We start from the raw sequence: 22,945 nt of genomic DNA on the forward strand, positions 1-22,945 counted from the left end.
ACAGTGAGGCAAAGACTTTGAGGATGGCCTGGTGTCAAGAAGGGCAGCAAAGAAGCCACTTCTCTCCAGGAAAAACATCAGGGACAGACTGATATTCTGCAAAAGGTACATGGATTGGACTGCTGAGGACTGGGGTAAAGTCATTTTCTCTGATGAACCCCCTTTCCGATTGTTTGGGGCATCCGGAAAAAAGCTTGTCCGGAGAAGACAAGGTGAGCGCTACCATCAGTCCTGTGTCATGCCAACACTAAAGCATCCTGAGACCATTCATGTGTGGGGTTGCTTCTCAGCCAAGGGAGTGGGCTCACTCACAATTTTGCCTAAGAACACAGCCATGAATAAAGAATGGTACCAACACATCCTCCGAGAGCAACTTCTCCAAAACATCCAGGAACAGTTTGACGAACAATGCCTTTTCCAGCATGATGGAGCAGCTTGCCATAAGGCAAAAGTGATAACTAAGTGGCTCGGGGAACAAAACATCGGTATTTTGCGTCCATGGCCAGGAAACTCCCCAGATCTTAATCCCATTGAGAACTTGTGGTTAATCCTCAAGAGGAAAAACAAAAACCCACAAATTCTGACAAACTCCAAGCATTGATTATGCAAGAATGGGCAGGCATCAGTCAGGATGTGACCCAGAAGTTAATTGACAGCATGCCAGGGCGGATTGCAGAGGTCTTGAAAAAGAAGCGTCAACACTGCAAATATTGACTCTTTGCATCAACTTACATTTACATTTTAGTCATTTAGCAGACGCTCTTATCCAGAGCGACTTACAGTAGTGAATGCATACATTTCATACAATTTCATACATTTTTTTTTGCTGGCCCCCCGTGGGAATCGAACCCACAACCCTGGCGTTGCAAACACCATGCTCTACCAACTGAGCTACAGGGAAGGCTTCATGTAATTGTCTTCAATATGTAATTGTCTTCAATTACAAGCCTTCGACGCTTGTAATTATACTTCAGTATTCCATAGTAACATCTGACATATCTAGACACTGAACCCTGCAAACTTTGTGAAAATTAATATTTGTCATTCTCAAAACTTTTGGCCACGACTGTATTGTTAGCCATAGACACATTACCACAGTTTGAGTGAATGCATACATTTATGTATTCAGCAACAAAGGACAAAGTCATCACTTCTCATTTTCAACAATTTATTGTTATCTTATGGTACCACAATGCAATTTCAAAGCAAACATGAATTTTACAAATTATCCTGCTAATACTTTACAACGGCTTAGGCGGAACTACAGTGCATGACAGAGTAATAGTCCTTGTCTAGGGCAGTGGTCACCAACCCTGGTACTGGAGAAATTCACCAGGAGTGCAGGTTTTCATTCCAGCCCAGCACCAACCAACGCACCTGATTAAACTAATCAAATGTCTCGACAACTAGCTAGTTTAATCAAGTGCATTTGTGCTGGTATGTACTTAGAACCTGCATACGTATACCCCTTTCACACTACAGCCAAACTGAGCCAAGCCAAGTTGTCCTGGGCTGGCCTGGTTACATATCCACCACAATTCTAGAACTCTGCTGGAAAGGACAGTGTGAAAAGAAAATCATAGCCACCTATGGTTCAGGACCTATAGTGGGAGGCCCCAGAAGCAGTATTTGTGGTCCCCTGTTGTAGTGAACTTCAGATGGCTCAGATCTGGGAGGACTCTACCCACAGTGAGGAGCTCTTCACCCGGGGAGGCTGCTGGGAATTCAGTGTCATCACTGCGCCCTCTATCTCTGACATCCACACCCTCTGGAAATGAACACATTTTTGGGGTTTGTTTATTGTTCCCCTTTCAACATTGTTTAGTTATTTTTTTAAATCGTGTGTTGTGACCTTTGAAATTAACTTGACACACACACGGTAGCATGAGGATACTTGGCTCTCCAACTCATGCCTGGGGTTGCAAAGCAACCAGTCATTTTGTTAATTGGCAACCTATCGTGACTTTGGTCATTTATACTTGAATAACTAGATTTTTTTGTATGCATTAATATGGACAAAGATTTTTTTTAATGAGTTTCGAGTAGATAGACCATATGGTTCAAAAGAAAATAGCCTAATTAATAAAAAATAAATAAAAGCATCAATCAACAATGGGATTATTTTCAATTACCTCTAACTCAACCAACTAGACTTTTCAGTTGTGATGCTAAAATATTGATAAATACATAGACAAATGATATTTCATGCATTCACTATGCCCAGATTCAGACCAGAGTGATGCGCGTGTAAATGGAAAGTTCCTTTTTATGCACTTCTCTATGCATATTCTGACCTTGAATTTAAATATGAAAATAGCATGCTATTCGTTTGGGGTGGAGATCTAAGAAATGAAAAGGTGTCAACCGATAAGCCGTATTTTGACCTCGTCTTAATTCCACCACCTTTACACGCAAGGAAACCATGAATAAGGTTGAGCGAACCTGCCCGTTCTAAGTGCGAAAAGCTTATTTGTTTCGATACAAATAACAGCATTCTCCACGCACTGTGATTTCTAAATGGATAAGAGCTAGGTAAATGAGTAATCCGTTTGGAGAGGATTGTAAATACACACAGTAATTGTTTTAGATGATTTTTCCTTATGATCCCTGGAGATGAATGTGAAAACAGCCATATGGAAGCAAACTGAAAATCCTCATGTATTGCAGCCCCTTTTCCACAACGAAATAGGCTATAAATAGACGTGTCGTTATTCAGATGTGTCCTCAATTTGATGTTTGCGCTTTAGAATGTTTTAATTATAGCCTATGGTGCCGCTTCTTTTCTCCGTTTTACTTGACAATTTGTATCATGTTATATTAGCCACTATCAGGAGGCACCATCAGTAATACCAACATACATTTCTAACTGTCACTTTAGTATTAGTTTTACTTCAACTTGTATCTTTATTTTCACATTCCATTTACCTTTCTTTCCTCTGTTACATCCGTGTAGTTGTTTCTGAGGGTGGCTAGCATTAGTGGATCCTATTAGGCTAATGTTGTGCAATAACTTGGGACCTAGTGGAATTCAGACCACACGCAGCGGGTTAAACCTGGAGCACAGTTTACGATGACTGGACCGTTGTCAATACAGTTCCGTGATTAGTGAGGATAAGGGTAGATTTATTGGACTTGTTCAACCCTTATTGTAAACTTTTTTTCCACCTTCCAAAATTTCATGGCTTGAACTTGAATATGACAACTTTCAGGGTGAATCAAACCACTTTTTAATTCATTAATATATTTAGTGCGTAAAGGCTCTCCAAACCTGCTTTTTGAATTTTTATTCATACATGCTTTCCAAACCCCAAAAGTTGCCTAAATAATCTACAAGACCAGAGTATTTTTACATCTACCAGTTGGTGTTTAAACAGAGACGAATATACATATATTATTTAGATGGCTTCATTTTTTATTTAACTAGACAAGTCAATTAATAACAAATTCATTGCCTACCAAGAAGCAAAAGGCCTGCGGGGATGGGGGCTGGGATGAAAAATGTAGGACAAAAACACATCACAACAAGAGAGACACCACAACACTCCATACAACAACAAAGCATGGCAGCAACACATAACACAGCAACACATAACACAGCATGATAGCAACACATACACAGCATGGCAGCAACACATAACACAGCATGGCAGCAACACATAACACAGCATGATAGCAACACAACAACATGGCATTAGCACAAGATGTTAGCAGCACAAACATTGTTAGGCGCAGACAACACAATAAATCAAGTGTCAGTAAGAGTGTCCATGATTGAGTGTAGAGATGGAGATAAAAAAAACTGTCCAGTTAGTGTTTTTTTGCAGCTCACTCCAGTCGCTAGCTGCAGCGAACTGATCCCTATTTTCGAACTTGTTCTCAATGTATTCTAGTCTGTCAACAATGTCCAAATTAAAAAAGGTACACCATTAAGATAGATGCACTGACAATCCTATTGAATGAAAACTCCAGGAGAAAATCTGTTGGCCAGCAAGTGGGAGGGTTTTCAGCAGTTGAATTACATTTATTCAGTGTGCAGAAGGGAACCACGACTGCAAAGCGTGTTATGCACCTGCACAAGGTAAGTCTGAATACCAACTACTGAGCAGTGTGTAGGAAAGGCAGGCATAACTTCCTAAGTTGGAATCGGGACCTAAATTGCTGGTTTATATTAAGGATAATGTTTTACAGTTTAGTCTTATTTTAATAATCTTATTGAATTATTTCATATTTTCCATGTGATAAGGCCAGAGATAGACAGCTGTGATAATCTCAAGTACCCAAAGGGGCCACTAGATGTCTTGTGACAGATTACCTAAAATCATTGAAAGATACAAAAATTCTGGTAGTTTACTGGTAAACTTTCAACTTTTCCAGTAATATACCCACCTTTTGCAACCTTACTCATGCCTAGTAATGAAGGAAATTCCACCTAACTTAGATGTGTCAAAGAGCAAGGTGATTCGGACAGTATTGGAATACACACTTCTCTGCTAGTGTCCGAACGTCTGATGACCAACTAGTGCTGAGCGATTAACCAAAATGTAGGTTATTTTTCGTTTTTTTAACTAATTGACTTAAGTCTGTTCAATTATGTGAATTCCATTTCAATCTGTTTTTTTCCCCTGTGAGCTCAATGTGCAGTTTCTTTAGAGATAAATCAGATCAAGCCTGAACTGTGCAATGTAGTAGGGAGTTGTAGTTTCCAACAGACCAATATTTTGCAAAGTTTAGTGCCCCAAAAAACATGGCATTTAACTACAATGACCATAATCCATTGTGCACCCTCTTAAACTTGTCCATCTGGGTGTAGCAAGACAGAGAAGAGAGAACGAGCAATCGATATAGATAGAAAGCAGTTAATTGTCGAGCTTGAAAATACATGATCTTGATTGTTGGTATTCAGCAGTCATAAAATGATGCCTTATTTACTTTGAATAACTACAAAAATAGTGATTTTGATAGGCAGCAGCTCTATGGAAATGAGATGAAATAGTCATCAAATAAAACTAATATTTTATTCAAGTAATGTGAATACACGATGGTTAATATAAGCAGTAATGTGCAGTCACTACCATCATGGGACTTGTATTAATTGTTTTATTCTGTGTTACAGCATTCATCCCACATAATGCAGTGCTTTTAATGTCAAAAATACATTTAAACAAAAAGCCATGATTTTTTTATAACCGACCGCAAAATCGCTCAGCACTATGACAAACACTAACTGGTTCGAGTCACTTGATTTCTGGAAAGATAGCAATTTGTATGTTTGCTCAGAGAAAACCTCCTAGATAAATATAGACTGTAAATAGCTCAACAATGATTATTATCATTCGGCATGGGAATGAAACATGGTGATGAATGAAGGATAACACAGGGATTTATATGGCAGTAATCAACTAGCAACTCAAATGAATAAACGTTGAACCTGCAGTGAGTATGTTGAGATGGGAATGTCATGATAGTGATAAATCCACGCCTTACATCTGATCACATAACGAAATGTCCGTCACCATGGTACAATTACATATGAACAACCAAATTGGAATGCAACCCAATTCTCATTGTAAAAACACTACTGTCCATACAGTGTTTTTGTTAGACCTACAACATGTACAGTGTGCTACTTTAAATTCAGAGTGCTCTTACTGTACCTTGACGGCCTCGGACGGCGCTTGTAGAATGAAGGCAGCGATACACTGCTGGTAGCGGTTCTGGTGCATGATGATGAAGGATTGGGGTAGCCCTGACACTGAGAAGAGAAGGATGAAACGTGTCGGTGTCATATTCATTAGTGCACACTGTAGAAAAATGTAAGTATTTCAGAAATTGAAAACAAGCGCTTCATATTGGAAGTTCAGGTGGTCCCTCCCTGTTTTGGCCAGTTTGCTTCCATTTAGTTTCTAATTAATACAACCAGTTTAAATATAAAAGATGCTCTTATCCAGAGCAATTTACAGTAGTGAATGCATACATTTTCATACTGGTCCCTGTGGGAATCGAACCCATAACCCTGGCGTTGCAAGTGCCATGCTCTACCAACAGTCACACAAGACCAGGTCTGTTGAAAACGCACATAAGCAGTACAGAAGAAAGACTCAGGACTGATACTGTAATCGATTACAGATTACTAATCTGCAGTTTAGATAACTGGATTGCACAATACAGAGGCCTGCGAAAGTATTCACCCCCTTGGCATTTTTCCTATTTTGTTGCCTTACAACCTGGAATTAAAATTGATTTTCGGGGGGTTTGTATCATTTGATTTACACAACATGCCTACCACTTTGAAGATGCAAAATATTTTTATTGTGAAATAAACAAGAAATAAGACAAAAAAAACAGAAGACTTCAGAGTGCATAACTATTTACCCCTCCAAAGTCAATACTTTGTAAAGCCACCTTTTACAGCTGCAAGTCTCTTGGGGTATGTCTCTATAAGCTTGGCACATCTAGCCACTGGGATTTTTGCCCATTCTTCAAGACAAAACTGCTCCAGCTCCTTCAAGTTGGATGGGTTCTGTTGGTGTACAGCAATCTTTAAGTCATACCACAGATTCTCAATTGGATTGAGGTCTGGGCTTTGACTAGGCCATTCCAAGACATTTAAATGTTTCCCCTTAAACCACTCAAGTGTTGCTTTAGCAGTATGCTTAGGGTCATTGTCCTGCTGGAAGGTGAACCTCCATCACAGTCTCAAATCTCCAGAAGACCGAAACAGTTTTCCCTCAAAGATTTCCCTGTATTTAGCACCATCCATCATTCCTTCAATTCTGACCAGTTTCCAAGCCCTGCCGATGAAAAACATCCCCACAGCATGATGCTGCCACCACCATGCTTCACTGTGGGGTTGGTGTTCTCGGGGTGATGAGAGGTGTTGGGCTTGCGCCAGACATAGCGCTTCCTTGATGGCCAAAAAGCTAAATTTTAGTCTCATCTGACCAGAGTACCTTCTTCCATATGTTGGGGTAGTCTCCCATATGCCTTTTGGCAAACACCAAACGTGTTTGTTTATTTTCTTCTTTATGCAAAAAATTTTTTCTGGCCACTCTTACCTAAAGCCCAGCTCTGTGGAGTGTACGGCTTAAAGTGGTCCTGTGGACAGATAATCCAATCTCCGCTGTGGAGCTTGCAGCTCCTTCAGGGTTATCTTTGGTCTCTTTGTTGCCTCTCTGATTAATGCCCTCCTTGCCTGGTACGTGAGTTTTGGTGGGCGGCCCTCTCTTGGCAGGTTTGTTGTGGTGCCATATTATTTCCATTTTTTAATAATGGATTTAATGGTACTCCGTGGGATGTTCAAAGTTTAAGATATTTTTTTATAACCCAACCCTGATCTGTACCTCTCCACAACTTTGTCCCTGACCTGTTTGGAGAGCTCCTTAGTCTTCATGGTGCCGCTTGCTTGGTGGTGCCCCTTGCTTAGTGGCGTTGCAGACTGTGGGGCCTTTCAGAACAGGTGTATATATACTGAGATCATGTGACAGATCATGTGACACTTAAATAAAGTCCACCTGTGTGCCGTATAACTAATTATGTGACTTCTGAATGTAATTGGTTGCACCAGATCTTATTTAAGAGCTTCATAGCAAAGGGGGTGAATACATATGTACGCACCACTTTTCCGTATTTAAATTTTTTTCAACAAGTATTTTTTTTAAATTTCACTTCACCAACTTGGACTATTTTGTCTGTGCCCATTACATGAAATCCAAATAAAAATCTATTTAAATTACAGGTTGTAATGCATGTCATTTTACTGTTTACTCCCTGCTATATCCTGTGCATTGAATGAATAAACTTTGATGTGACAATCACATTAAGATTGGAAAAAGCCAAAATGCTAGTGTGTTATTAGGACATGTGGCCTTAAACTGTGGCAACTACATCATTGAATGCTGGACTTTTTCAATTCCTATATCATGCAGGTGTTGATCCCTCCCCACCTGCTGCGTTGAGTTGGTCTACGCTCCTGAGCTGGAGGCGGTCCAGCGAGATGGGCTGGTCCAGGACGGTGAAGGTACAGCCCTCCTTCAGCAGCTGGTCCAACTCCTGGTTCTGAGGGAGGCGCAAAGGATTCTGTTCAGGACCTGTGGACTTCTAGAGGGGGGTAGGAAGTGAGAAAGGGGGTGGAGGAGTGGGAGAGCGTGAGAGAAAATCGAATTTGGTGATCAAAGAGGATTAAGTACTATACGAAAGTAGTTAAGTTACAATACATATGTAGGTAAGCATCTATGTGAGAAAATCGTATAGGTCCTACCTTCTTGTTCCTCTTGATCTTGGTGATGAGGAGGAAATCGTCAAAGAGAAACAGGTACACATCGTGCAGCTTGGCATTCTCTGGTGGTAACATATGTAGAGATGATGTCAGGACATGGCTGATGTAAAACTACAGTACTTCAACAGTATTTTAACTAGTCATGACTGATTACTCTGTATGTCACCGACCTGTGAGCACTAGTTTGCCCTCATGCAGCAGGCTCCGATGAGCGATGAGGTTTTCGAGGGTGACCGCTTTCAGGAGATGCTTCAAATTCTGTTCATAGCCAAATGAAGGTCTAAGGTTAGGTTGTGGGTAGACGCATGATTTGTTTGCATTCTAACGAGTTCATATGTGGTGGCAGTATATTTTATTTTGATTATATCCCACCGTTATATCTCTTGCATGCATATCTAGCTTTGCGGATCACGATGTTCAGATATCACTTGATCTTTATCTGAAAAAACTAAGACGCTTCAGACAGCCCTTCTCTTTACATCAATGCATTGATATCATTCAAGATACAGCTAAGTTGTTGTTGTACTGTATCTGACTCGTGTATCAAACGTTAACCATATGATCTGTTCTATTCTCATCCGAACCCAAGAACATTAATTTGTCTTGCCCAAGAACAGCGTCATTGGAAAGCTTAAGTACAGAGGCCCATGTTCCCCCAGGAACTAACAGGATTACGTCAATTAAGTGAATTTTACTCTATTATGTATTTGTGCAAACCCAGTTTGGTATTCAAAGCTCAACTCTCTCATTATAGTGAATGCACCCTTACCTCAGGGACGAAGGCCCGCTTGTCTCTCTCCCACACTGGCAGCCACACCAGGGCATCTCTCAGCTGTTTCACCTTCTGGTAGTTGTCCAGCCATTTGACTTTGCCCTCCAGATCACCTACAAAACACACACACACACACACACACACACACACACACACACACACACACAAAACATAAAACAACACACACCCACAACACACAACACACCCACAGGGGGAGGGGTGTGTGTGACACAAACAAACCAATGAGGACACTAAACTGCATTCCACTCCAGCTCTCTGTTTGATAGTGAGCAGTTCACACTACTTAGGAACCCAGATTCTGGCAGGCTTATTCCTGGCTTTGGAACACACAGAACAATCTTAACAAGGGTGTCACTGTTGTCATCAGATAAAATTCATATAATTTATGTCACTTCATTTTAGTTTAATAATATAGTACTACTTTGTAAAATATTCAGCTATGTGCACAATTTTTTATAAATTCGTCTGGCATTGGCAATGAAACAAACCAATTTGAAATAGTATCTCTGATGTTGATACGGATATCATTAAATAATGACGACAGCTGATTGTCTCAACATGGGTGTGATCTATGATGCTCTAGTCATAGATTAGACTGCGTAGACACCCACCACACCCATTGAACATTGACCGATTCATTCCAGCCTGCCATTGTGACAGTGCTATTCCCAGGCCACATCAACTCACTGTATACCTCTGTTATTGTCTGTACAGTCACACCCTGGCTATGGGAAAGAACTTTGAAGCACACGGTAAACACACAAACTAGTTTGGAATAGAAAAACGGGTTCGATATACAAGAACAATTACATTCAAGGTACAATACTGGTACATATTTCTCCACAGCCGGTCCTGTCCATCTAGTTATAGAGAGAACCACCAAAATGCATCTGCAAGTACAGGCACGAAGAGAAGACGTCAGCTGTGACAGATTTTGTCTGCTGCCCAACAAACAAACTGGCTATTTGGTTACCATTTCTAAGAGACATGTATTTGTATAGACTGTATCCCGTACAGAAGACTGTGTGTAAATTAACTTTCCCACAGTGTATATGTTGCTACGGGCCTGAAGATGTGAGTTAAGCCAGGAGGTGTAAGTGGCTGTCAAAAGCCCACATAGCTCTGTCAGAAAACACCCTAGAGCTGATGGCCTGAACCTGAATGGCAGAGCTGCTGTTTCCTATGTAGAAATAGAACTCCTACAATGGTAACCCAATTCAAGTCAAGGGGGGTGATAGAATTCAAAATGGCCAGCGGTCATCCTATTTCTAAGGTTCTCTCTATAGTAAGACACAGGAGAGGCTGGCTGACTGACTGACTCTGCTTGTGTATGTTCAAGTTTCCTTACACGGAAAAAACGTTAATGTTGTGGTTAGAGAGAGAGGAGCCTCTAGTGATGACTGACTACTGTTAAATTAGGTTTAGATGAGTCACCTCATAAAATCGACCATTATGCAAATAACCCAGATAATCCAATAATGTCTTCACAGAACCCCAAATCAGCTTTATTTACACTAATAATATGTGAGCCATTGACTATAGAGAGTCAGTGTGGTGCTTGAGGGGTAACGTAGTTAAGTGCAGTAAGAATGTGCAATAAAGTAGTGTGGTAAGGTTGCACTGTTTTGTAGAAATATCAGATTAGCCTGAGAGACTGACCATGTTGTACACGATGTAGCCAATTATCTGGCAAAGCTATTTTGTTATTCTCATTGGATGTGATGGGGAAATAAGACTTTCGCTGTTTTAAATTGAAAATGTACAGCTGTGAAGCGGGCAGTGTTACAGGTGCTGTGTGGGTGTTTTGAGTGAAAAAGACAGAAGAAAACCAAACAGTATAAAAGCACAGCCCCCTTCATGATTGACACATCATGCTGAAAATATCAAAGAGCCTCATCAGATGCATCTGTTCAAGGCCAGGCCAATAGGACATATGGAACAGCAGCCTGTGTAGTGATGGGGTTATACAATACAGTGTTTCAGTGGCAAGGGTGAAGGAGAGGGATGCTCACATATGGAGGTGTCCACCTGCTCCACCACACTCTGCAGGGCGCTCTCCTCCTCCTCCGTCCGGCTCCTCTTCCCCACGTTCTTCAGCAGCAGGGGGTAGCGGGTCAGACGTTGCAACGGCGCCACCAACAGGTCACGCAACTGCAGCCTGCGACACTCCTGGTTCCTCTCACACCACTAGGAAGGAAGGGGAGAGAGAGACAGAGATATCATCTTTAACATCATCCTCAGCTCTGGCATCTTCCACCAAATTTGGAACCAAGGACGAATCACCCCAATCCATAAAAGTGAAGACAAATTTGACCCCAATAACTACCGGGGGATATGCGTCAACAGCAACCTTGGGAAAATCCTCTGCATCATCATTAACAGCAGACTTGTATATTTCCTCAGCGAAAACAATGCACTGAGCAAATGTAAAATTGGCTTTTTACCAAATTACCGTATGACAGACCACGTATTCACCCTGCACACCCTAATTGACATGGGAGAGAGAGGAGAGAGCGTAGGGGGGGAGAGAGCGCGTAGGGGAAGAAAGGGGAGAGAGCGCGTAGGGGAAGAGAGGGGAGAGAGCGCGTAGGGGAAGAGAGGGGAGAGAGCGCGTAGGGGAAGAGAGGGGAGAGAGCGCGTAGGGGGAGAGAGGGGAGAGAGCGCGTAGGGGGAGAGAGGGGAGAGAGCGCGTAGGGGGAGAGAGGGGAGAGAGCGTAGGGGGAGAGAGGGGAGAGAGCGTAGGGGGAGAGAGGGGAGAGAGCGTAGGGGGAGAGAGGGGAGAGAGCGTAGGGGGAGAGAGGGGAGAGAGCGTAGGGGGAGAGAGAGAGCGAGAGAGTAGGGGGAGAGAGAGAGCGAGAGAGAGGGGAGAGAGCGTAGGGGGAGAGGGGGGAGAGAGCGTAGGGGGAGAGGGGGGGAGAGAGCGTAGGGGGAGAGGGGGGAGAGAGCGTAGGGGGAGAGGGCGTAGGGGGAGAGGGCGTAGGGGGAGAGGGCGTAGGGGGAGAGGGCGTAGGGGGAGAGAGCGTAGGGGGAGAGAGCGGAGAGAAAGAGTTAACAAAGCCAAATTAAGTACTATAAGTAGGTTGATAAGTAAGTGTGACAAAATCTGATATTGAGAGAGAAAGCGATTGAGTAAGAGCGTGGGAGAAAATAAGAGAGAAGAGAAGAGACAGGTCAGGAATAAAAGGGTGAAAGAGAGCGAGTATTAGGGAGAACTGAGGGATGGGGTAGGGTAGGAGTGAAAGTGAAGTTGTGAGAAAGACAAATTATCTCAGCTGAGAGCAAAAAAACAGCAGGCTTGCAAAAAAAGAGTCTCAATCGCAGGAGACTAATTGTCACATTCCAATTGTCAGCAAGCCCCAGCCCCAGTGTTCGTTCACACTTGACCCAGTTCTATCCTTAACTTACTGCATTATTGTGTGTGGTTGTTAGGGACAGGGTACAGCACAACCTTGCCAACCAACCAACCCTGATTTATAGTTCCAAATAAGCAGCGCTTGGCGGCTGTGGCCTGCATTGTACCTTCACGTAGGAGCCAAAGTCCTCTCTGTGCTTCAGGCTGTCCAGATAAAAGAGTGCAGTGGAATAGTTGAGGCAGTACTTCTGCAGACAGTGGCATATGCTCTCCCGGATCGCCTGCCAACAGATAGATATATGTAAATGGTTAGCTAAGCAGTAAGCGCGTAGAGAAACAGAAAAAAAATCGCATTAAAGTTTATTGGCCGTGTACACAGATTTGCCGGCGTTATACCACAGTGGTTTCCATCTTTTTGGGTGACTCCCCAACTGAATTCTGCTCTGCCATGAGTACCCCTGAAGTACCCCCTAATGTGCATTTTACCATGGTCTCACGGGTCTTCTCGAGTATTTGGATAGGCCAAGTACCCCCAGGGGTCCTAGTAAGATGACTGCATTTACTAAGTCGCTCTGGATAAGAGCGTCTGCTAAATGACTCAAAACGTCAAAAATGTACCCCAAGTTGGCAACCACTATTATAGCAGGTGCAGCGAAATGCTTATGTTACGAGCTCCAACAGTGCAGTAGAATGTCTAATACAATACAAATAATGCAAACAATTCCCATCAAGAAATAACAATCCAAAGCAGATCTATATTAGAGTGAGCATGTGTGGGGTGGCGTGTAGAGACAGTATATCATTTGGAAAAGAAAAAAAGCTGCCGGGCCACAGGAAAAACGGTGCTTCGTATTCATAGATCATTTCATGGAGGGTGATGAAGAGATTTACGTCTAGTATACCATATTTGAGTAGGTCACTTAAGATAAGAATACGAACATAAAGTAAATGGTAGAATAGAATATTCTGTGTGTGCTTGTGCATTCAAGTGTGTGTGTCCATGCCTTGTGGAGGAGCTCCAGCAGGGTGGGCCCGGCCCCTGCTACTGGGATCTTCCAGGACTCCTTGATGACATGCAGCAGGCTGGTGAGGAAGCCAAAGCTCACCTGGGGAACAACACATCACATTACAGAGTCCAAAAGAAAATGTAATATCATAGATAGACAAAGTCTACATGAAGATGTCATGCCACAGACTATTCATATAATAGAGTTAATTCAATACTCCAATGTCTTTCCTCAGCAAGTATGTAATCGTACTGCAGGTGACTATCTTGTTGAAAAAATGTAAAGCAAAGCAGCACTCTCAAATTTCTATATACATTTTCTTTCAGTAAACGGGGCGGCAGGGTAGCCTAGTGGTTAGAGCGTTGGGCTAGTAACCGAAAGGTTGCAAGTTCGAATCCCCGAGCTGACAAGGTACAAATCTGTCGTTCTGCCCCTGAACAAGGCAGTTAACCGACTGTTCCTAGGCCGTCATTGAAAACAAGAATTTGTTCATAACTGACTTGCCTCGTTAAATAAAGGTAAAATAAACACTAAGAGACCAGACCATGAGAATTAAATCCTTCAACATGTAGCCTAGAGTAAGATGATGTCGATGAAGATTTGAAGTCGTGATGGGGAATATTTAGTGATTTAACTTTTGAATTTCATTTTTATGTGTGGTTGGCTTGTGGTAAATCATCTCCCATCCAAGACCCAGTACCAAAACAAAGCACATTCCCCTTCGCCCCCTTTACTGTCATGGTCAGTCATCCCTCTGGGACATGGGTAGCTAGTTAACCATGCCTATCCCGTACGGCTAATAAAAAAATACGAACTTGAAGTACTTTACTCACAGTAGTGTCTACCTCGCTGCCTCATGACAGCACGCTATGGCTCTATCATTCTATCATTCTGCATTGAAGACAGTAGCCACACAGGATCACCACCAATCTGATCTGGGTGGTGTTGGAGTGGGACGATTGTGTTAGCATGACGACTCAGTCCCACAAGACACCTAATAGAATGCTATACTATACTATACTATACTATCATAGTAAACAATAATGAACATGCCAAACACATTTTCCAAGCTTGTGATAATAAAGCTCTTTTAATCTAATCGACAGGGCTGACACAATTATTATATAACCGATGGCTATAGATGAAGACAGTCATGAGAATTAAATAACACATTCATAAACAGCAGTCAAAAAACAAATCATAAGACAAGGTTTTGAAGTGTCTGTCCTATATCTAGGAGATATAAGAAAGCGCAGGAAAAAACACACAAATATAAACTCATAAAAAAAGAAAAGTCCCTTTTTCAAGACCCGGGCTTTCAAAGATAATTTGTAAAAATCCAAATAACTTCACAGATCTTCATTGTAAAATGGTTTAAACACTGTTTCCCATGCTTGTTCAATGAACCAAACAATTAATGAACATGCACTTGTGGAACGGTCATTAAGACACTAACAGCTCACAGACGGTAGGCAATTAAGGTCACAGTTATGAAAACTTAGGACACTAAAGAGGCTTTTCTACTGACTCTGAAAAACACCAAAAGAAAGATGCCCAGGGTCCCTGCTCATCTGCGTGAAAGTACCTTAGGCATGCTGCAAGAAAGCATGAGGACTGCAGATGTGGCCAGGGCAATACATTGCAATGTTCGTACTGTGAGACGCCTAAGACAGCGCTACAGGGAGACAGGAGGGACAGCTGATCGTCCTCGCAGTGGCAGACCACGTGTAACAACACCTGCACAGGATCGGTACATCCGAACATCACACCTGCGGGACAGGTACAGGATGGCAACAACAACTGCCTGAGTTACACCAGGAATGCACAATCCCTCCATCAGTGCTCAGACTGTCCGCAATAGGCTGAGAGAGGCTAGACTGAAGGCTTGTAGGCTTGTTGTAAGACAGGTCCTCACCAGACATCACCGGCAACAGCGTCGCCTATGGGCACAAACCCACCGTCGCAGGACCAGACAGGAATGGCAAAAAGTGCTCTTCACTGACGAGTTGCATTTTTGTCTCACCAGGGGTGATGGTCGGATTCGCGTTTATCGTAAAAGGAACGAGCGGTACACCAAGGCCTGTACTCTGGAGCGGAATCGATTTGGAGGTGGAGGGTCTGTCATGGTCTGGGGCGGTGTCACAGCATCATCGGACTGAGCTTGTTGTCATTTGCAGGCAATCTCAACGCTGTGCATTACAGGGAAGACATCCTCCTCCCTCATGTGGTACCCTTCTTGCAGGATCACCCTGACAATGCCACCAGCCATACTGCTCATTCTGTGCATGACTTCCTGCAAGACAGGAATGTCAGTATTCTGCCATGGCCAGTGAAGAGCCCGGATCTCAATCCCATTGAGCACGTCTGGGACTTGTTGGATCAGAGGGTGAGGGCTAGGGCCATTCCCCTCAGAAATGTCCGGGAACTTGCAGGTGCCTTGGTGGAAGAGTGGGGCAACATCTCACAGCAAGAACTGGCAAATCTGGTGTAGTCCATGAGGAGGAGATGCGCGCACCCCCCTCCCTTTGTTCAGGGACACATTATTCCATTTGTTAGTCACGTCTGTGGAACTTGTTCAGTTTTTGTCTCAGTTGTTGAATCTTATTTTCATATTAATATTTACACCTGTTAAGTTTGCTGAAAATAAATGCAGTTGACAGTGAGAGGACGTTTCTTTTCTTGCTGAGTTTATGTATTTATGGATGTATACACATGCATACAGTTGAAGTCGGAAGTTTACAAACACCTTAGCCAAATACATTTGGCAATTCCTAACATTTAATCCAAGTAAAAATTCCCTGTTTTAGGTCAATTAGGATCACCACTTTATTTTAAGAATGTGAAATGTCAGAATAATAGTTGAGAAAATTATTTCTTTCAGTTATTTCTTTCATCACATTCCCAGTGAGTCAGAAGTTTACATACACTCAATTAGTATTTGGTAGCATTGCCTTTAAATTGTTTAACTTGGGTCAAATGTTTTGGGTAGCCTTCCACACGCTTCCCACAATAAGTTCTGTGAATTTTGGCCCATTCCTCCTGACAGAGCTGGTGTAACTGAGTCAGGTTTGTTGGCCTCCTTGCTCGCAAACGCTTTTTCAGTTCTGCCCACAAATTTTCTATAGGATTGTGGTCAGAGCTTTGTGATGGCCACTCCAATACCTTGACTTTGTTGTCCTTAAGCCATTTTGCCACAACTTTGGAAGTATGCTTGGGGTCATTGACCATTTGGAAGACCCATTTGCGATCAAGCTTTAACTTCCTGATTGATGTCTTGAGATGTTGCTTGAATATATCCACATCATTTTCCTACCTCATAATGCCATCTATTTTGTGAAGTGCACCAGCAAAGCACCCCCACAACATGATGCTGCCACCCCGTGGTTCACGGTTGGGATGGTATTCTTCGGCTTGCAAGCCTCCCCCTTTTTCCTCCAAACATAACGATGGTCATTATGGCCAAACAGTTCTATTTTTGGTTCATCAGACCAGAGGACATTTCTCCAAAAAGTACGATCGTTGTCCCCATGTGCAGTCGCAAACCGTATTCTGGCTTTTTTATGGCGGTTTTGGAGCAGTTGCTTCTTCTTTGCTGAGCAGCCTTTCAGGTTATGTCGATATAGGACTCGTTTTACTGTGGATATAGATAATTTTGTACCCGTTTCCTCCAGTATCCTCCCAAGGCCCTTTGTTGTTGTTCTGGGATTGATTTGCACTTTTCCCACTAAAGTATGTTCATCTCTAGGAGACAGAATGTGTCTCCTTCCTGAGCGGTATGACGGCTGCGTGCTCCCATGGTGTTTATACTTGCGTACTATTGTTTGTACAGATGAACGTGGTACCTTCAGGCGTCTGGAAATTGCTCCCAAGGATGAACCAGACTTGTGGAGGTTTTGGCTGATTTCTTTTGATTTTCCCATGTCTAGCAAAGGTAGGCCTTGAAATACATCCACAGGTACACCTCCAATTGACTCAAATGATGTCAATTAGCCTATCAGAAGCTTCTAAAGCCATGACATCATTTTCTGGAATTTTCCAAGCTGTTTAAAAGGCACAGTCAACTTAGTGTATGTAAACTTCTGACCCATGGAATTGCGATACAGTGAATTATAAGTTAAATAATCTGTCTGTAAACAATTGTTGGAAAAATTACTTGTGTCATGCAAAGTAGATGTCCTAACCGACTTGCCAAAACTATAGTTTGATAACAAGAAATGTGTGGTGGTTGAAAAACGTGTTTTAATGACTCCAACCTAAGTGTATGTAAACTTCCGACTTCAACTGTATACATACGTACATTAGAGGTCGACCGATTAAATCGGCACGGACGATTACCGATTTCAAGTGTTCATAATCAGTAATCGTCATTTTTGGACACAGATTATGGCCGATTACATTGCACTCAATGAGGAGACTGTGCGGCAGGCTGACCACCTGTTACGCGAGTGCAGCAAGGAGCCAAGGTAAGTTGCTAGCTAGCATTAAACTGACCTTACAAAAAACAAACTACACATGGTTGATAATATTACTAGTTTAACTATCTTGTCCCGCGTTGCATATAATCAATGCGGTGCCTGTTAAATCATCATTGAATCACAGGCAACTTCGCCAAACGGGTGATGATTTAACAAGTGCATTCGCGAAAAAAGCACTATCGTTGCACTAATGTACCTAAACATAAACATCAATGCCTTTCTTAAAATCAATACACAAGTTAAAAAAATAATTTCAACCTGCATATTTAGTTCAAAGAAATTCATGTTAACAGGCAATATTAACTAAGGAAATTGTGTCACTTCTCTTGGTGTTCAGTGCAAGCAGAGTCAGGGTATATGCAGCAGTTTGGGCTGCTTGGCTAGTTGCAAGCTGTGTTTAGACCAGTTCTTCCTAACAAAGACCGTAATAAATTTGCCAGAAGTTTACATAATTATGACATAACATTGCACAATCTTCAATGTAACAGTAATATTTAGACCGATAGAATACGGAACGGTTCCGTATTTCACTGAAAGAATAAACGTTTTGTTTTCGAAATGATAGGTCATTAATATGGTCAAATCCGGAACCTAAGGCACGTATTTCTGTGTGTTTATTATATTATAATTAAGTCAATTTGATAGAGCAGTCTGACTGAGCGGTTGTAGGCAGCAGCAGGCTCGTAAGCATTCATTCAAACAGCACTTTCCTGCGTTTTCCAGCAGCTCTTCGCAATGCTTGAAGCACAGCGCTGTTTATGACTTCAAGCCTATCAACTCCCGAGATTAGGCTGGCAGTACTATAGTGCCTATAAGAACATCCAATAGTCAAAGGTATGTGAAATACAAATGGTATAGGGAGAAAGAGTCCTATAATAACTGCAACCTAAAACTTCTTAACTGGGAATATTGAAGACTCATGTTAAAAGGAACCACCAGCTTTCATATGTTCTCATGTTCTGAGCAAGGAACTTAAACATTAGCTTTTTTTTTTTTTTTTTTAAATCGCACATATTGCACTTTTACTTTCTTCTCCAACACTGTTTTTCCATTATTTAAACCAAATTGAACATGTTTCATTATTTATTTGAGACTAAATTGATTTTTATTTATGTATAATATTAAGTTAAAATAAGTGTTCATTCAGTATTGTTGCAATTGTCATTATCACACACACATATATAAAAATCGTCCAATTAATCAGTATCGGCTTTTTTTGGTACTCCAATAATCGGTATCGACGTTGAAAAATCATAATCGGTCGACCTCTAACATGCATAGATACACACTTCAGACAAGTCCTGTGACACTTGTGGGGGGGGTCGTAGAGCAAAACAGAGACCACCATTGTGAAAGTCTCCTCTTTACATAGAGTGGTCATAGTAGTTTGCAGGTCAAATAATTCGGATGCTACAGATGTTTTCGTGAGAATACTGATTTTCGGGATGTCTTACGGTCTGACAAACACTGCTCTCGCTCTGCCAACTTTCACTGCAGATGTGGAAGTGCGACATCAGTGGATGCTATGGATTGAGACGCATCCAAAGCAAAAAAAACACATTCCAAACTGACAGATTTTGATGAGGATTTTTGTATTATTTTACTTTGATTGATGCACTGTTGGCGTCAATCGACTCTACGGGTAAAAAAAATATCATACTTTAGGAACAAACAGATGACTGAACATGGGACGGTTTCTGTGATAATGGACTCAACAACGTGATAAAAGTTTGTTGCTCCTTGCTGAAACAAGCAAGGTACTGTAGCAAACGAGTCTTTGGTTGCCTAGGCAATGCCCCCCCCCCACAATGCAGCAGCAGCACACATAGAAATAGAATGAATAGAACGGGCTTGGAACCTCTAAAACTGGCAATTTGATTGGTAAACTCATTACATGGGTACACTCAATGGCTGCCTGGTATTGTGATGCAAAAATGTCCATGGTATGTAAAATGTTCATTCAAATGATGTTAACTGATGTGGCTCATGCAATGGAATGTATTTATTTTTGTCAACAAATCATAGCACATATTGATGGTTACACTTCCTGCTTTGCTCCAATGGGTACACTTGCAATGGTTGCCAGTCCCATTATGCTATCATTGACTTGAATGGGGAGGCCCATTCTATATCAGCACATGCAGTCAGGAGAGGAAAAGAGGAAGTATTTGAACGGTTATTAAGGAGATGCGGTCATTTGGCTGGCCAGTTACTGTCATCCAAAACTCCATGATATTCACAGCCCGACTAATCCAATCTAATGTAATATACAGTATGTATCTCCACGGTCTCACCAGACACAGCTCGTTGAGGTTGGCAAACAGCCTCCAAGTGTCCACGTCAGACAGGTAGTCCCTCATCTGCAGGTTGGTCAGCGTGGCCAGAAACACCTGAAGGACAGAATATTTATTTATATTTTTTATTAAACACATTAAAAACAAACACATTAGAAATATATTAGATATTACACAAAGGAACACAAACAAGAGGGAGGGGTTGGATCTGTTTTTGCTGTACTCAATTTCATCGTAGATTGTAACATTTCATCACAATAAAGCTGAAGAAAGAGTTCCCCAACAAAGTATATTTTAGAAAGGGGCAATGTCAATTCAAAGGAAAGGCCCATTCGAACCATCACAACATGACATTGGTGTTCAAAAAGCCACAAAAAGCACAAGGTGTTTGGTTGCAATGGTGAGCTGCCATTCCTGTTCAAAAGTGTGTGGGGGGGAGGGGGGGGGGGCGTATCTCTAGTAAGTCACCTCTTTGAGCACCATGAGCTGATCCAGGAAGTAAACACACTCGCTGGTAAAGAGTTCCCAGATGGCTTCCTGTCTCTTGTAGTCTTGAGGGTCACAGTCAGACATCAGCTGAGATGAATCGCAGTCCCTCAGGAACTCCTCTAGAGAACAGTCCTGGGGGTGGACGGAATAATAAGACAGATGGATGGTTGGATAGATGTTATTTGAATAATACTAAAACCATCATGCATGGGGGGGGCTGAGTCGTTGTGGTTTTAACACGGATATGCCAGTGCGGTCATAAGTACAAGGCGGCAGCATTCTGTAGCCTGTCTTGTTACTATCCTCAATGCTGTAAGTCTATTATCATCTGCTGTCTAGCTACAGTTTAGAAACGTACGCTTGTCATGTGCGTAGGCCAACAAAGTCGTATTCCCGTTCAATGTGTCATTTATATGTTTCAGGGGCTTCCCTGTTCCTGTAGTAATTCCTAGGAGCACTGACTCAATGATGACTGGCTCCCAAGTTACAAACGCAGACATGTAACAATAAGATATTACACAGCTAGGAGGAAAAAGGGCTTCTTCAGCTCTGGTGTTCATATGGTTTTCCTCACCTTGTACTTCTGGAAGTCTGTGTCCCTCCAGTCTTGAATCTGTTCCTTCAATAGATATTTCTCAATATCAGATGCAGTGCATGTAGTCTTCCCTTTAGTCTGAGAGGAACAACTACAGGTTAAATGTTAAAAATTACTTGAACAATCAATTCATTCTTTACTATAGGTATGAGTGTCTGTCTAAGTGGGAATGTGTGTGTGTGTGTGTATAGTAAGAGTGAATGTGTGTATGTTTGTGTGTGTGTACGTGTGTGTCTGTGTACGCAAACGCATGTGTGCATGGTGGAACAGTGAACGACAGTACACACCAATAGTGTTTTGTGTATACATTTTCCCATCTATCTATCAGTCTGGTCAAACACCTTCAATATGAATTGATTTGGATTGAATTGGTTTGGCTCAGTGTTGTTGACACATTATGAAATCTCAGGAGGCCATGAGAACAGAGGGGAAGAAAGTGTATTCATTAATATGCTTTGATTAAAAAAGTGGGTCAGAGAACAATATCCTTAATTCCATTGCAGCTTCCTGAGCACACTGACAGCTTCAAAGCAATAGCAACCAAAACCACAAACAACTAGACTGACTGGTGGCAGGTCACGCTAGCTAGGGCGAGTAGCAGGGGGAGAACAAACAGGCAGCACACATACCGTGCCACGTCTGGAGAAAGGCCACTTGGGTTTCTTGGTGTCTGTGGAAATGGAGAACATGGTTTTGTCATTATCTACAAAGGCCTGGCTTCATAGTTCTTCTGTTGCGAAAATGTGACAGAAGAAAAAAAAAAAAGTGATCCACATGACGTAGATAGGATTTTACAGGAAATCAAGTTTTAAGTGTAAACAGCCTTATCATTTTGCCTGAATGTGGCAATAATCTGAAAATAGTTAAGGAATGTTACTTATATATTTGGGTAAGTGAACTTCTGATGCAGTTACTAAAGTTATACCTAGGTAAAGATAGGAATTAGTATTCTAATCCCTAATTCCTAATATTAAATAGTCATTTAATAGGCTCTCCTTGTAGGTAACTAAAATAATATAATAAATAACACTGTAGGCCTACAATCTGGGTTTATAAGGAATCAAAAACAAGCTGTTGACAAAAATTAGCAAAAAAGTGCAGAAACTAAACTTCGGCGTTAACCTGAGAAGTTCAGTATGTCCGCCACCCCATTGGACACAAACAGGTCCCCCGGCGAAACGTCCAATCCGGGTAGACTGACCACCACAGAACTCCGCCTCCTCTCCTGTAGTCTGGGGGAAACAGGAAGAGATCAGGATATGAACAGAGAGACCGTTTGTAGAACATTCTGACCAATAAAGGACCGTTTCCATACAAAACTGACCAATAAGGCCGCATAGTATCCAAAGACTTTCTAACTAGTGTGACTAACAGTATTTTAGGTGTGATGTATACAGTATGTCAAAATGAGGTGTCAGTGAATAATGGCGTAATAAGTGAGGTGTAATACAACGTGAGGAAAAGAGTAGGTCAGTGAGGTACAGCATAATACAGTTAGAATATTCTGTCTATGTACCCCATTATGTTAATAAATGTACCTAATTTATTACACATTGTCATTATTACAACTGTATTATGCTGTACCTCACTGACATACTCTTATTACGCCATTACTCACGGTTATACGATGATACACCTCATTTTGACATACTATAATGCCTCCGG

At 41.9% G+C, this 22,945-nt stretch overlaps 1 protein-coding gene across 1 annotated transcript in view; it reads right to left on the minus strand.

Annotated features, from left to right (window-relative positions):
• Positions 1–1,151: 1,151 nt before the first annotated feature.
• The window catches only part of LOC106573308 (pleckstrin homology domain-containing family G member 7), a 33,363-nt gene continuing 11,569 nt past the window's right edge, over positions 1,152–22,945 (minus strand). Inside the window, exons 4-17 of the mRNA XM_014148250.3 lie at positions 22,403–22,512; positions 21,910–21,950; positions 21,260–21,358; positions 20,665–20,817; positions 20,197–20,292; positions 13,425–13,526; positions 12,588–12,701; positions 11,081–11,255; positions 9,045–9,160; positions 8,446–8,533; positions 8,258–8,337; positions 7,944–8,097; positions 5,655–5,752; positions 1,152–1,768 (exon numbers count right to left, since the gene is read on the minus strand). Coding sequence (XP_014003725.3) covers positions 1,664–1,768; positions 5,655–5,752; positions 7,944–8,097; positions 8,258–8,337; positions 8,446–8,533; positions 9,045–9,160; positions 11,081–11,255; positions 12,588–12,701; positions 13,425–13,526; positions 20,197–20,292; positions 20,665–20,817; positions 21,260–21,358; positions 21,910–21,950; positions 22,403–22,512 — 1,531 coding nt within the window. The 3' untranslated portion in view covers positions 1,152–1,663. The remainder of the gene's footprint in view (positions 1,769–5,654; positions 5,753–7,943; positions 8,098–8,257; positions 8,338–8,445; positions 8,534–9,044; positions 9,161–11,080; positions 11,256–12,587; positions 12,702–13,424; positions 13,527–20,196; positions 20,293–20,664; positions 20,818–21,259; positions 21,359–21,909; positions 21,951–22,402; positions 22,513–22,945) is intronic.

The sequence above is a fragment of the Salmo salar genome, chromosome 16, assembly GCF_965601325.2.
Source record: "Salmo salar chromosome 16, fSalSal1, whole genome shotgun sequence".
Lineage (NCBI taxonomy): Eukaryota > Metazoa > Chordata > Actinopteri > Salmoniformes > Salmonidae > Salmo > Salmo salar.